The sequence below is a fragment of the Gambusia affinis genome, linkage group LG21, assembly GCF_019740435.1.
Source record: "Gambusia affinis linkage group LG21, SWU_Gaff_1.0, whole genome shotgun sequence".
NCBI classification, from domain to species: domain Eukaryota; kingdom Metazoa; phylum Chordata; class Actinopteri; order Cyprinodontiformes; family Poeciliidae; genus Gambusia; species Gambusia affinis.
Genome location: NC_057888.1, coordinates 13,241,603 through 13,253,898, shown reverse-complemented (window position 1 = coordinate 13,253,898; position 12,296 = coordinate 13,241,603). Strand labels below are relative to the sequence as shown.

At 40.9% G+C, this 12,296-nt stretch overlaps 1 protein-coding gene across 2 annotated transcripts in view; it reads right to left on the bottom strand.

Moving 5' to 3' along the window:
* Window positions 1-4,397: 4,397 nt before the first annotated feature.
* The window catches only part of pola1 (polymerase (DNA directed), alpha 1), a 54,984-nt gene continuing 47,085 nt past the window's right edge, over window positions 4,398-12,296 (bottom strand). For both annotated transcript variants that reach the window (XM_044103910.1, XM_044103911.1), the window contains exon 37: window positions 4,398-5,352. In XM_044103910.1, coding sequence (XP_043959845.1) covers window positions 5,216-5,352 — 137 coding nt within the window. In that variant the 3' untranslated portion in view covers window positions 4,398-5,215. The remainder of the gene's footprint in view (window positions 5,353-12,296) is intronic.

Here is a 12,296-nt window from a genome sequence, read left to right as displayed (position 1 = left end):
GTGGATTAATGAGCACAAACAAATTTCATGGACGCAGGGGAGCCCCTTTTATTACACTATGGGCCTCTAATGGGGGTCTCATTCCGATATAAAAACAAATACCAGTGGATTTAAATATTAGCCACAAAAATAATTCAGAAGTTAATCAAACATTCTAGTTTGTAAATGCAATGATCAATAATAATCAATCACATATTATTAGAAACTTTCTTCTTACAAAATATTACAAAAATATTTATATTATTAGATTGGAACACAAAATGGTGGCTCTGTCCAACATTAGCTGCTCTCAGTTACCATGTCCTGTGCCCTCCAGAGAACTGTGAGGGTGATATGCTCATTCGGGTCGAGCTATCAATGAGTATAGCAAATTAAATAAATAAATAAATAAATAAATAAATAAAGGAATGATCATAAGAATTGTGGTTCAGAAAGTTGAAAATATTAAGCTTTAGCTTATTTTAGCTACAGCGCTAATGCTATTGCTAATGCTAAAGTCAAAGCAGGCTTTGCTTCCTCCTAAACCCTGAGAATTCCAGGGAAAGGGTTACATCATGTCAACACGGTTGGATATGTTTATTACCACCTCTGCAGCACTTTATGTTTCAATCATCACATACTAATTCATTTTAGTAAACAAATTGGGAGCAGCTTGGTTATGATTCTGCTGCCCAAGCGAACCCAGCAGAGGCTTTTGACAGGACGGATCCTCTATGTCCTTAAAAGCTGCCCTGGCTTCAACTGTAAAAGTGTATCCTTGCTGATCACAATTGATCCAAAGTTGTAAGTTTTACATGTAAATAAAGACAATTCTGGAAAACACATTTTAGGAACTTACTCTAATCCTGTTCAACGTTTAACTTGTTTAAGTTATTTAGACGTTTGCTTAAGCTATGCAAGATCATTTTAAGAAATATTTAGGCATTCAATCTAATCAGGCGTAAGATTATGACCAACACAGGCTCTCTGCTATGCAGCTCTATAAGCAACAATCTGGAATTAATTCTGACACTTGTTTATCAGAACCATCTTTAATTTGTGTTTTGGATTTGAGCAACAGCAGCTTGTCTGTTTTACCGGACCACCCAAGCCAGCATCCTGACCCTGTCATTGGTGCGCCGCTGTCTGTTCCTTGGACCATTTTGATGCAAACAGGCACTGGACATGAGTGTAGATTTGGAAATGGTCTGAACTCACTCGCCTTTTCGAACACATCACAGTATCCACTTGCTGCTGAAAATATCCGCCCAGATTTCAGCATGGGCTTACAGGGGCTCCAGCTCAGGGCCCCATCTGGGGGCCACCGAAAGATGATTTGTAATTTTGGGGAATTAATAAGTTCAGAATGCCTTATGGATTCTTATGGATCACTGGCTAAGAGGATTTTGACTGTTTGATTTGTTGTTCTGGCAAACGTAGATCATGAACGCTTGACCAAGCATGAATGCCAATATTGGTCCAAATTTGAGGCGTTTTATGCATTGGGGAGAGGCATCAGTGAATAATTTCTCACAGTGGCGGACAACAGAAAGTATGACAACGGAGCGCAGGAACAAAAGAAAAAGAAGAGCTTAACAGAGAGGTGATGAATAAAATATCCAAGCTAATAACAGGCTTTCCTAAACCTCATATTGGACATGGAACAGAACCATCGTCCCCCTCTGCTTCTCAAAACGTTAGCATTGCTAACAGCGGCTCGATGGTCCCACCAGAACCTGGATCTGTGTCTGATCTGGCGCCTGCGAAATCAGAGGCACCGGAAGGCCGATCTTCTTCGCCAGGTGGAACGATGGTGTAATCCGTACAGTTCTGATCCTGCGCTTTGGGTAAAAACTGATGGGTTCATGTGAGTTTGCTGGGCTGAACAAGAAGCTGTCAAAATATGGATGCATCGGTACGTGTGCGTGCACGTTAATGTGCAACTGTATAACCATGATTAAGTAGGGCCCGCACCAGGGGCTCACACCCTCCTAAATCCGACAAAAAAGAAAGAAAAAAAAAAGAGAAAAAAGAAAAAAAACTGCTTTCTGAATAAGCTATAAAATAAACGTTTTAAATCTATTCTAATAAGGAGATATGTAAACTGTTTCCCTGACAACAAACCACGCTGTGGTGTTTATTGCTGCAACACGGAAACTTTCTCAACTTCACATGAGATCTCCTGAAGTTGATGCATTCATTCACAACTCAACCCATATAAACACATCACCCTCACCGCTGAACACGGTGAATTACTGAGCGTTACATTTAGAAAATATGAATAATTTGAATGGCTTACATTTAAAACCTTCCAACAGTTCTTTTTATAGTGTGGGGGCCGCAATGTATATTCGGAACTATGCAGTCGACACTGAAGTTGATTAACTTAAGAAAAGAAAGATGAAATAAAAAAAAGCGACTGTGGGAGAAGAAGTGGAGTCAATATGATTGAATAAATATGTAAAGTTCTTAGCAGTTGGATGCAGACGCATGGAGACACTTTCTCACACACAGCATGTTCCGCATGTTCAGCCCACTTAAGCTTGCCTTTTGCGAGTCACAGAGGTTTGAAGTGATTTGTGAGGCGTGCAGTGTTTATGGAAATGCACACGGCAGGATGGAGAGTTAAAGAAGAAAAAAGAAAAAACAACAGACTATTAACACAAAGGAGAGTTATTGGGTGAAAGAAAATGCTTACTTTGAGCGTGTGTTGAACTTCAGCAACGCCAGATTAAATCCGGGTAACATTTAGAAATGCAGAGCCATGATATGCGACTCGGATGTCATAGTGGAGGGGTCAACTCACGGGTTTGTGTTGTTGGTTTTTATGTTCTTTCACATTAACGTCGGGTATTTTAACAGTTTACAAAATAAATGCAAAAGGAAAACAATCTTTTATTTGACAACCTACAAATTCAGGAAGTGAAACGTCTAATTGCTCATCTGAACGATAAGACTCTTTACAGTCAGCTCATAAATAAACATATATGTTGCAGACTGATTAGAGCACACGGTGCAAAGCAGAAGGGGGCTTTAAGGAATGAAACGTTTTAAAATTAAATGTCAGCTGTAAGAACAAAAGGCCTTTGACTGTTGCATTTTTAAAGAGATCAGTTTCACACAGAGCTCAGAGACAGAGAGAATGGGTTTTAAATATAGCTGCTAACATTATCTACCTCCTTTGTTTTAACCAGTCCAACCATCAATTCATTTTAACTGGGTTTCTTTGGATTTAGGTCCTTACATTTTCTCAAACCTCTCTTTCAAAATCTGCTAATGTAAATATTTGTCTCTCAAAACTAAAAGAATGGATTTACAATCGAATGTAACAAAAGAATAATTCCCCTCCATCAAAATATTTATCAAGCATAAAAAGTGGGAGTCAGTTTGACGCATTTAATTATAGCATTCAGATTTTATTGTATTCGACCTCTTGATCTCTGGCTGCAGCCGACATCGAAAAAACTGATAGATTTTAACCAATGTTCAGTACACAAGAGCATTGCTGTGTATTTCACTTGTTCTTCTATGTTAGCCAACACTTTCTGCTAGTGCAGTGACGACTCAGTCACTTCATTTAGTATAGAGAACCCACTTCACTTTTTTTTTTTTTTTTACAATAAAACCATAAACCTCAATTTTATGCAGATCTTTTGGCTTATAGACAAACACAAAGTTCCCCGGTGGATTTTTAATGTTCTCTCTCTTCCAGGTTTGAACATCTAAAAGATGAAACATTTAAACATTCCTCTGTACAGAGAAATGTTAATGTAGAACTTGAAGTCTTGCCATCAGTTCTTAGTTGGAATTAGATCCATACTTTGACTAAGCCACTCCATCGGAAGACCTTCGTTCTGTTAGAAGATGAACATCCAGTCCTTCCAGTCTTAGCACATTTTCTTCCAGGATGGTCATGCATTCATTTCTCCTGCTGAAAAGAATCCCCGCAGCATTTTTCTGCCACCACCGTGTTGTGAGAGTTACGTGTTTGGATTGATGTACGGTATTATTACGTTTGTGTTTTGAAATTTAGGCCAAACATATATATTCTTTCTCATGTGAAAATCAACTCCTACCTGTTGGGGGAGTCCCCTGAATGATTAGCAGAAAATACTTCTCCATATTGTACTCAATCAGCTACAATTATCCTGAGATGAACTTTCACAAAAAGCAGAATCTTTGGACCAATAAGGTGACTTTCCCTCCCTACAGATCAAAAATCAGGTGGTAGATCTAACCTTCTAAAGCTGCATAGGCAATAAGTAAATTCATGTTTTTTATTTATTTATTATGGATTAACTTATTTTTAGGATTTTTGTATAACAAAAAAGTAGAACAAGTTCATAGATTATATAAAACCATTTAATACATGGTTATTAGAATTGAATACATTTATACAACAATAACAAAAGCCAGAGTTCTCAAAGATTAAGTTCTTTATTGAGTTTTGATTTTTATTTTATTTAAAACATCAATATCAAAATATGCCACATTCTGGCCATTACAAAACAAGATTCAGAATTGCTACAGTAACATAGAAAATGTATTAAAACACAGAGAGGGTAGAAGAAGAATGAAAGAGACGACTTGGCCTGAGTTAAACAGAGGCAGTGAGGGAGAAGCAGATCAGATGTTCGATACCGGGACAAAAGAGCCAAGCAGCCGCGCGTGTGGCCTTCCTCACCCCGTCACTCCCCGCATCCTCCTCAGCCCCTTCCTTTCATCCCCTGATCCGACACACACCCCTAACACTCACACACACAGACGCGCAGCGTGAATGGTGGTAATCAGAACAAGTGTCCGATCGCTGCGGGCGTCCAGTGGTCTCAGTGGCTCGGGGTCACTATCATTGGCTAATTAGCTGCTCCTGGAGTACACCAGCTGCTCTAAGGAGAAGCCATTTTCACACACACACAGACATGTACACGCATCTGGGCTCAGCTAGCTTCTGCACATACAATAGACTGTCATTTAGGTATGATTGCTGCTCCCCTTTACCATACAACGGAAGGGTGATGGGGTCAAGTCATAACTGTGAGAGAAAGTGTGTGTGTGTCTGCATGTGCGTGAGGAAACTGGAGAAAAGGAGAGGTGTGATTGGTGTTTTAAGGAACACAAGAAACCCATCAGGGCGAAGAAAGAAGATCGGCGGTCCACCAATCACGCTGTTATTTACAAACCGAAGGAGGATTTAAATATCTGAGGCTCTTGGACGTTTTGTCCTTGCAGATTGTTTTCATTTGAATGAGGAGAAAGCTTGGAAGAGTTTGGCCAAGTTAACCTCAGAGTAGCCGCTGGTGGCCAAAGCCCTGTCTGGGACTTTCTTCAGCTTCAGATACGCCTGCTGTGTGGAGCTCGCTTTCTTTAAAGACACTGCAAAGACAGAAAAGAGACATATTATGATACAATGCCAGAGTTACAAAGTGAATCTGAGAATCCCACCACTTGCATCCCTCATCATAAACACTCAGGGATGATTTCAGTCGTAAACTGCAAAGCTAACCGATCCAGCTCTGTCTGAAAGTAATGCTATTACTTTGAGGAGCGGACGGATGATCACACAGAATTAGACTGATGGGTCGATGGCACATGCACCCACGCAGGATCATGAGATCGATGGAAAAGCCCAATGAGAGCATGAAGTCAATATCTTGTCCCTGTTATCTCCTCAGGTGGGCTGTAATAAGGCCAAAGAGAAGACGGAGGGACGGCTCTCCGGGACAGGATGGCAACCACAAGCAAGCAAACCTTTCCAATATACCGACGTACCAAGTGTGAATGAAACCAAGTAATAACACCATCACCACACAAAGGAGGGCAGTGGGTATAACAGTGATCTGAGAGGAGCTGTGTTTTTTTTTTTTTTTAAAGGAAGTTCTCTCTCATAGTAAACATTGTGTTGGGTTTGCCACGTTCCCTACATCAAAAAACAACAACTACGAATGTCATTGGCCGATATCCTCACTTTTCTGATCTTCTGTCAAAACTGAAAAACACCATTTCACCCGTCAGGAATACTCACAAAAATCTGTGGAAAAGAAACCTGTCAAAATGCCACTTTTCTCTCTCTCTCTGTGTTTATTTGTAAGATCAACAAGTTTCTGAAAGCAGTGATGTCACGGCCACACCTCTGATTTAGCCCCTGACCCAAAGCGCCATTTTAAGAAACACTGCTTTGTTTACGTGGATCTTTTTGCGATTGGAAAACAGAAAAGTCATATTGGTGTTTTGCACACCACTGATGCAGCAGCATGTTTTGATAATTTGACAAGTTTCCAAAAACCCCCACTTCTACATGGAAGCAGACACCAACCAGAATGATTTTCCTCATCAAAAGGTGATTCTATTGTAATGCAACAATGACCACAAGAACCTTTTATATGTACCTGTAAGTCGAATATTTGTGAAATTTGTCTAAAATGTTTGAAATAAAATTTGAAATACTGAGTCATAACAGTAACTGACAAGCTATTGGCTGCCAATCCAGGAACAGCGTTAATTTTTCTGATTTGCTGAGCCCCCAAGAGTGGAGATAAGGAAGACTGTAAATATAATCAGGGCTAAGATGGTCTCCGTGGTGCATATTGAAGTGTATGTAGTGTTTTGATTTACTATAATAGGCAGTTGTAAGCAATTTCAGAAGGCGACTCAAGTATTTGCAGATTTTAGTTATTCGTGAGTGACTGTGGTCCAAATAAGACCTAATTATCGTGCTAATCTTGAGAGATGTACTTTAAATAAAGACCAGCTACTCGTTTAGGAAAGAGGCCCATAACAGAGCCTGGTATTTGTCTACTGGTCCGTTTTAGTTTAGCTCCAATGTGCACACAAACCAAGTTGTCCATATGGCCAGTTGCTATCTCCTAGCCACCTCCATGTCCATATCTCCCCATCTCGTCCTTCCTGTCTGCTGCATTAGTGGCTACTGGATAAATACCGGCCCACCGACAGCACAGAGGAACAAAGGTTAGATACACACAGCAGCCACACGCACTAAAAGGACACACACACAACAACGCAGGTAGTTAAACACTTAAAAAGCCTAGTAACTCAGCCGCCAAAAAAACATCCACGCGTCAAACAGCAATCACACATGCATGTGCTCACGTCCATGTGTGGAAGATGGTGTGGTTGACTTAAACGGCAGCAGCAACTATTACCAGATAATCCTCATTTCAGCAGGGAGAGGAGGGGGGAGAGAGGAGAGGAGAGGAGAGGCAGGGAGAGACTATTTATCCGGGGAATAGAAAGGGGGTGATGATGCATGATCAAGCGAAAGCAATCATGTCATCATTTTCTGAAAGGTAGAAGAAAATAATTCTCCCCTTCCCCTCCCTCCCACTCCTTCACTCCATTTTATTCCCCCAACCCAATCACTGTGTGGTGAACAGATACAGAAAAAAAAAAAAAAAAAAGAACGATTTAAGAGTCACAGGAGAAAAGAACGACAGAGATCTCTCTGCGAGTCGGAGCACGGTGGGGAGCGTGGTTCAAATAAATAGTCTCCACTGCTAGTGGGAGCGGGAGGCGAAAGTAGAGGAGGAAAGGGCCGAGGGTGCTGTTGGGGAAAGGTTTGGATCCGAACACCGAGGTTAAAAAAAAAAAAAAAAAAAAAAAAAAGCGACCGATTCAAAGGCACAAAGATTTTCAATTCCACCTTTTCCACGGTTTGAAGTCCTTTAAGCGAGATTCCAGAGCTTCTTCAGGGTGTAAGGAGCACAGAGTAGTGCATTACGCCCTTCCCCACCTGTTGCTGCACACTGCCGTTCAGCAGGGTGAAACAAGAGGAAAAAGAAAATTCAGCTACTTCAAAGACTGCCAGGTTGCAAAAGTCACTCTATGGAGCGGAACTAAAGGTAACAGTTTTTAAAATACGTTTGCAAGATAAAAATGGTTGGGCGTGTAAAGCCGCTGGAGCAAAGAGCTCAACTAATAAACTGGACAGCTTTACTCTGAATGTAACTAAAGAGCAGAATAGTAAAACGTTCTGTGCAATAAGCACTGAGTAAATCCATTACACACCATACTTATTATCACTTATTATATTTAAATTGCGAATGCACCAATCAGGATTTTCTTGACAAATGCTAGCTTCCATTTTTCTCTGAGGTTTTATTTGCCAATTCAGACTCAAGTTATAATCTTTGGAATCAAAACTGGATAACAGTGAAAAAAGAGGGTTTAGAAAATGGATGAATAAGTTTAGAATACAAATGAAAATTAAGGAATTACAAGATGATGATGATCATATGCATCACAAACTGTTTCCGTCAATGCTTTTTATGCACCTTTCAAAGTATGGGATTTAAAAAAAAAAGATTGATGGAAACAGAAAGTTTGAAGTAACTTCCTCAATTCTGAAATAAATAAATTTTCACTCACTTGATGTGGTTTTTGCCTTTTCCAAAAAGGATTCAAAGCATCAGAGGGAAGATGGAAAAACATTTGGCAAAAATGTTCTGATGAACTTTACTTTCCGTTTATTGCAGCCATGCTGGAATTAGATGAAAGCATGCCTAATTTGCATTTTTTGCAACATTGTAAAAGTTCGCTCAAAATTTGCATGACAGTTGGATGGAGTTTTTTTTAGTAAACAAAAAGGAATCCATGTTTCCTATGCAAAATCCAACTATTTTTCCAGAGATTTGGACCATTTTTCCAAGTAAAGGGGGACAGATGGATGGCACATTCATATCTTCCCTCAACAGACAGACTTAATTGACAAAATACAATTATTTCTCTACATTCCATTTAGGTTCATTTTTAAATGTCTCCAAACTTGAAAAATACCTCAAACAACTTCCATATCTTAACAGTCTTACTGAAACCCAAACAAGTTGTCTGATGCGTTCACAGACTGAAGACGGTGGGAGTTTCGAGTTTTGATACATTTAATGAAGAGGGGAAACGCCGCTCCTCGTCTTCCCCCGACTCGAACATCTATTATTCAGTAAGAATAATGTTATTTTTCTTCCTGCTTTACATACCTGCATTAAGATCCTGCCATGTTCAATGTAAATACTGTGATACAATGAAACTTACTTTTCCAGAAGGCGTTGATAGCACTCAAACCTATCTGGGGGTCCCCAACCGTACAAATGTGCAAGGCAACAAAATCAACAAATGTTTTGGACGCATTCTTACGCACACACCCACACACACCCACACACCCATGTTTGGGTCAGCACGCGCGCGCGCGCTCAGTGAGCCTCTCAGAGGTTATCTCTGCTCTAACTAGGTGTTGTCACACACTCGCGCACACTCCGGTGGAGCCGGGCACGAGTAGATCGGGGCTCTGCACGCTCTAACTAGGTGTAAATACAATAACAAGCCTGTAATTAAGTGAGCATGATGAAGTTAATGGAGATCGGCCATTCTGTCGGCCGCCTCCATGAATATTCTATTAGGCTGGTGGCGACGGGCAGCTGGAATAGCAGTTAATTTAATCACTACTCGGAGCACGGGGAAACTTCTTTGTGTGAGTGTAATTGCACAGAATGAATAATTGATTTGACAATCGCACCCGTGGATTTTGCCACCCCGCTTTGTATCAGCGGAGAAAAGGGGAGGAAAGTGGGGAGAGGGAAGCGTGGAAGAGGAAGATGGAGAAGGGAAGAAAATGGGAGAAGAGGAGAGAAAAGAGAGAGCGGGAAGAAGAGGAGCAGGAGGAGGAGGAGTAGGAGTGGGACTAAGCGCGGAGCACCCAAGAGGTGGCAGGGAAGCTGTCTGTAAATGGATCATTAGAAAAGCGCCAACTCAAGGACAATTTTTATTTTATCAATGCGGCAAAATTACATTATTGCTCACACACGCAATCATACTGCCCACACTCAAGACTGAGACCTAGAGGAGAGGATGGGGGGGAGGATGAGGAGAAGAGAAGCAGACAGAGGGAACAAGGGAAGAGATACAAAATGATTTGAAAGTCATTGATACGGGATGTTCCCAGCTAAAGAACGGACAGCGTGCGTTTTTTCCCTTCCATCTCTCTCTCTCTCATTGTGTGCGCGCCTCTGTGTGTAATCTATTAGAGATCTCCTGCGGCGGATGAAATTACCTCCATGTTTTACTCAGTCGCAGCAATCAGGCACAAAAACGCAACGTACATGTAGATAAGACAGGTCTGCAGAAGGCATGCACGCACACACACACACACACACGCACACAGCGGCGGGCTGCAGAAACACACCGCTAAATTACAATCTACGTTGAGTCAGAGCTCTTTTGTGTTGTTCATACAGTCCGGGCAATTTTCCATTAATGTCTTTTATTATATATGTTCAAAAGCACGGTTGAAAATATACGTTGAGCCCGCATCATGGCTGCCTGCAGCATAAAAACCCAGATATTATATCAAAACTGACAGGTATAGTCATGATACACTTTTACCTTCAGCTAACAGCAGCACAGGAAAGGAAAATGCTCACATACTCTGGTCCTTTCTTTCAGATAAATCCCCACAAAAGACCAAAATTCAGCAACTCTTAAGTCATTTCTCCAGCATGTAAATATAGGCATGGAGTGTGTGGCCAGCGTGGAAAGTGACAGATTGAGAGTGCGCTCCTGAGGGGGAGAGCAGGTAGAAATACCGGCTCTTTTACCAGTGAGCCAGCAGTTTCCAGTGTTGATCAGTGTCACGGTGTTCCAACACGTTCATAATCACCGCTCTGTCACTCCGCACCTCTGTAGCATCCGCCAGAGCTAACGCTAACACTAACCCAACACTCGGAGGAAAATATAGAGTAATGACAGTGATCGCTGAGGCATCTCCAGCGTGCGTGGCTGTTAAAACAAAAGGAAACCGACTTCTGACTTAAATGGATTACGTGTACGTTCAGGAAGCATCCAGCATCCTTAGTTAGCAACATATAGCTGCTAACTGATTTTGGTAAACTCAAACTGTTTACCAGAGAGATAAAATATTACTTTTGAATAGACTCCCAGTGTGTGTAGAACTGTATGGTGTCTCCCTGTAATCAAAGCGGTGAGACCCCGGGTGTGTAATGCAGTAATATGGGGCATTACTGCCCCAGGACAGAGGGATAACACCTTCAACCTATGTTTTATAGCAGCGTGAAGGTGTGTATACGTGGAGCTTTTCTCACTTTGTGTTGGAATCATTTGGTTTGTGAGTGAGACCGGAGCACTGACTTGTGCAACCAAAACACAAGTCATAAAAGCAACAGGTGCTGCTTATTTCTCAACATCAGGGGTTTGTACTTTTGTTCTTTGACTCCAGGCTTTTTCAGGTTTTGCATCTGGCTAGACAAAATGTTACAAGAGTGTTATCTTTATTTAACATGGGATGCTTTAAAGAAAACTGGTTACACCGCGACAAAAAGCATGCATTTCTGCTTTCTCTTTTTCCGTCACATTTAAAATGCTTCAGTTCAGCAAAACTACCATTTATTAAGGAATAAATCTTTCTAAGCCAACCTGATTTATGTGTATTTACTGAGGTCACCTTTGTCTTTAACTAAACTTTGTTGGATGATTTGAAACATTTAACAAATGCAAGAACAGAAGACAGAAACTGTTTCTGTAATCAACCACAGGTCTCTCAGTCACTTTGACCGTATCACATTCAATATTTTCTGATTCAAGCACTCCAAATAGTGAATATACACCATATCAAACTTGTCTGTCCTGTCTTCTCTGAAGACCTGTCCAGTATCTCACCTAATGGGTACAGGAGACAGACACCAGCTCCCCTGCAACCTTAAGATCAAGCATGTATAACATGACTGACGGATGTGAGATTTTAACCTTTTATTAAATATTTATCTCCTCAACTCTTAGAAAATACCTAAGTACCACAAGAGATGAACCGATAAGCAAAGATTGGGTTGACAGTTCAGAGATGATCAGGTTTTACAGATCTGAAACAGATCAGATTCCTGAATTTCTGGCTGCCATCAATCGGGTCCGGCATGCCTTTCTAATAAAAAGCCATTTTTGATTTATTTCCTAGAAAAACTCTCATCAGGGATTTTGCTCTGGGACTTTTCCGAGATACAATCTTACAAACTGCTTCATACTGAGAAGCAGTGTCACGTATGGTGATATATGTTGTTAAACATTTAGTGTTCAACAAAAGCTCTGGCCTGTGAATGATGAGTGCATTTCATGCAATGTAGCCCCGAATAGAAATGTACTGTATAGGAGTGAGTCTCCAGAAAAAGAGCAGGAAGTGCACACAAATCAACAGAGAGAACCTAAAGAAAAGAGGAAAGTCAGGAATTGATTGGTGATGATTTCTTGCATCTGGGCCAAGACGGAAATAAAAGAAAGCAAAAGTGGAGGCTATAATCATGTTA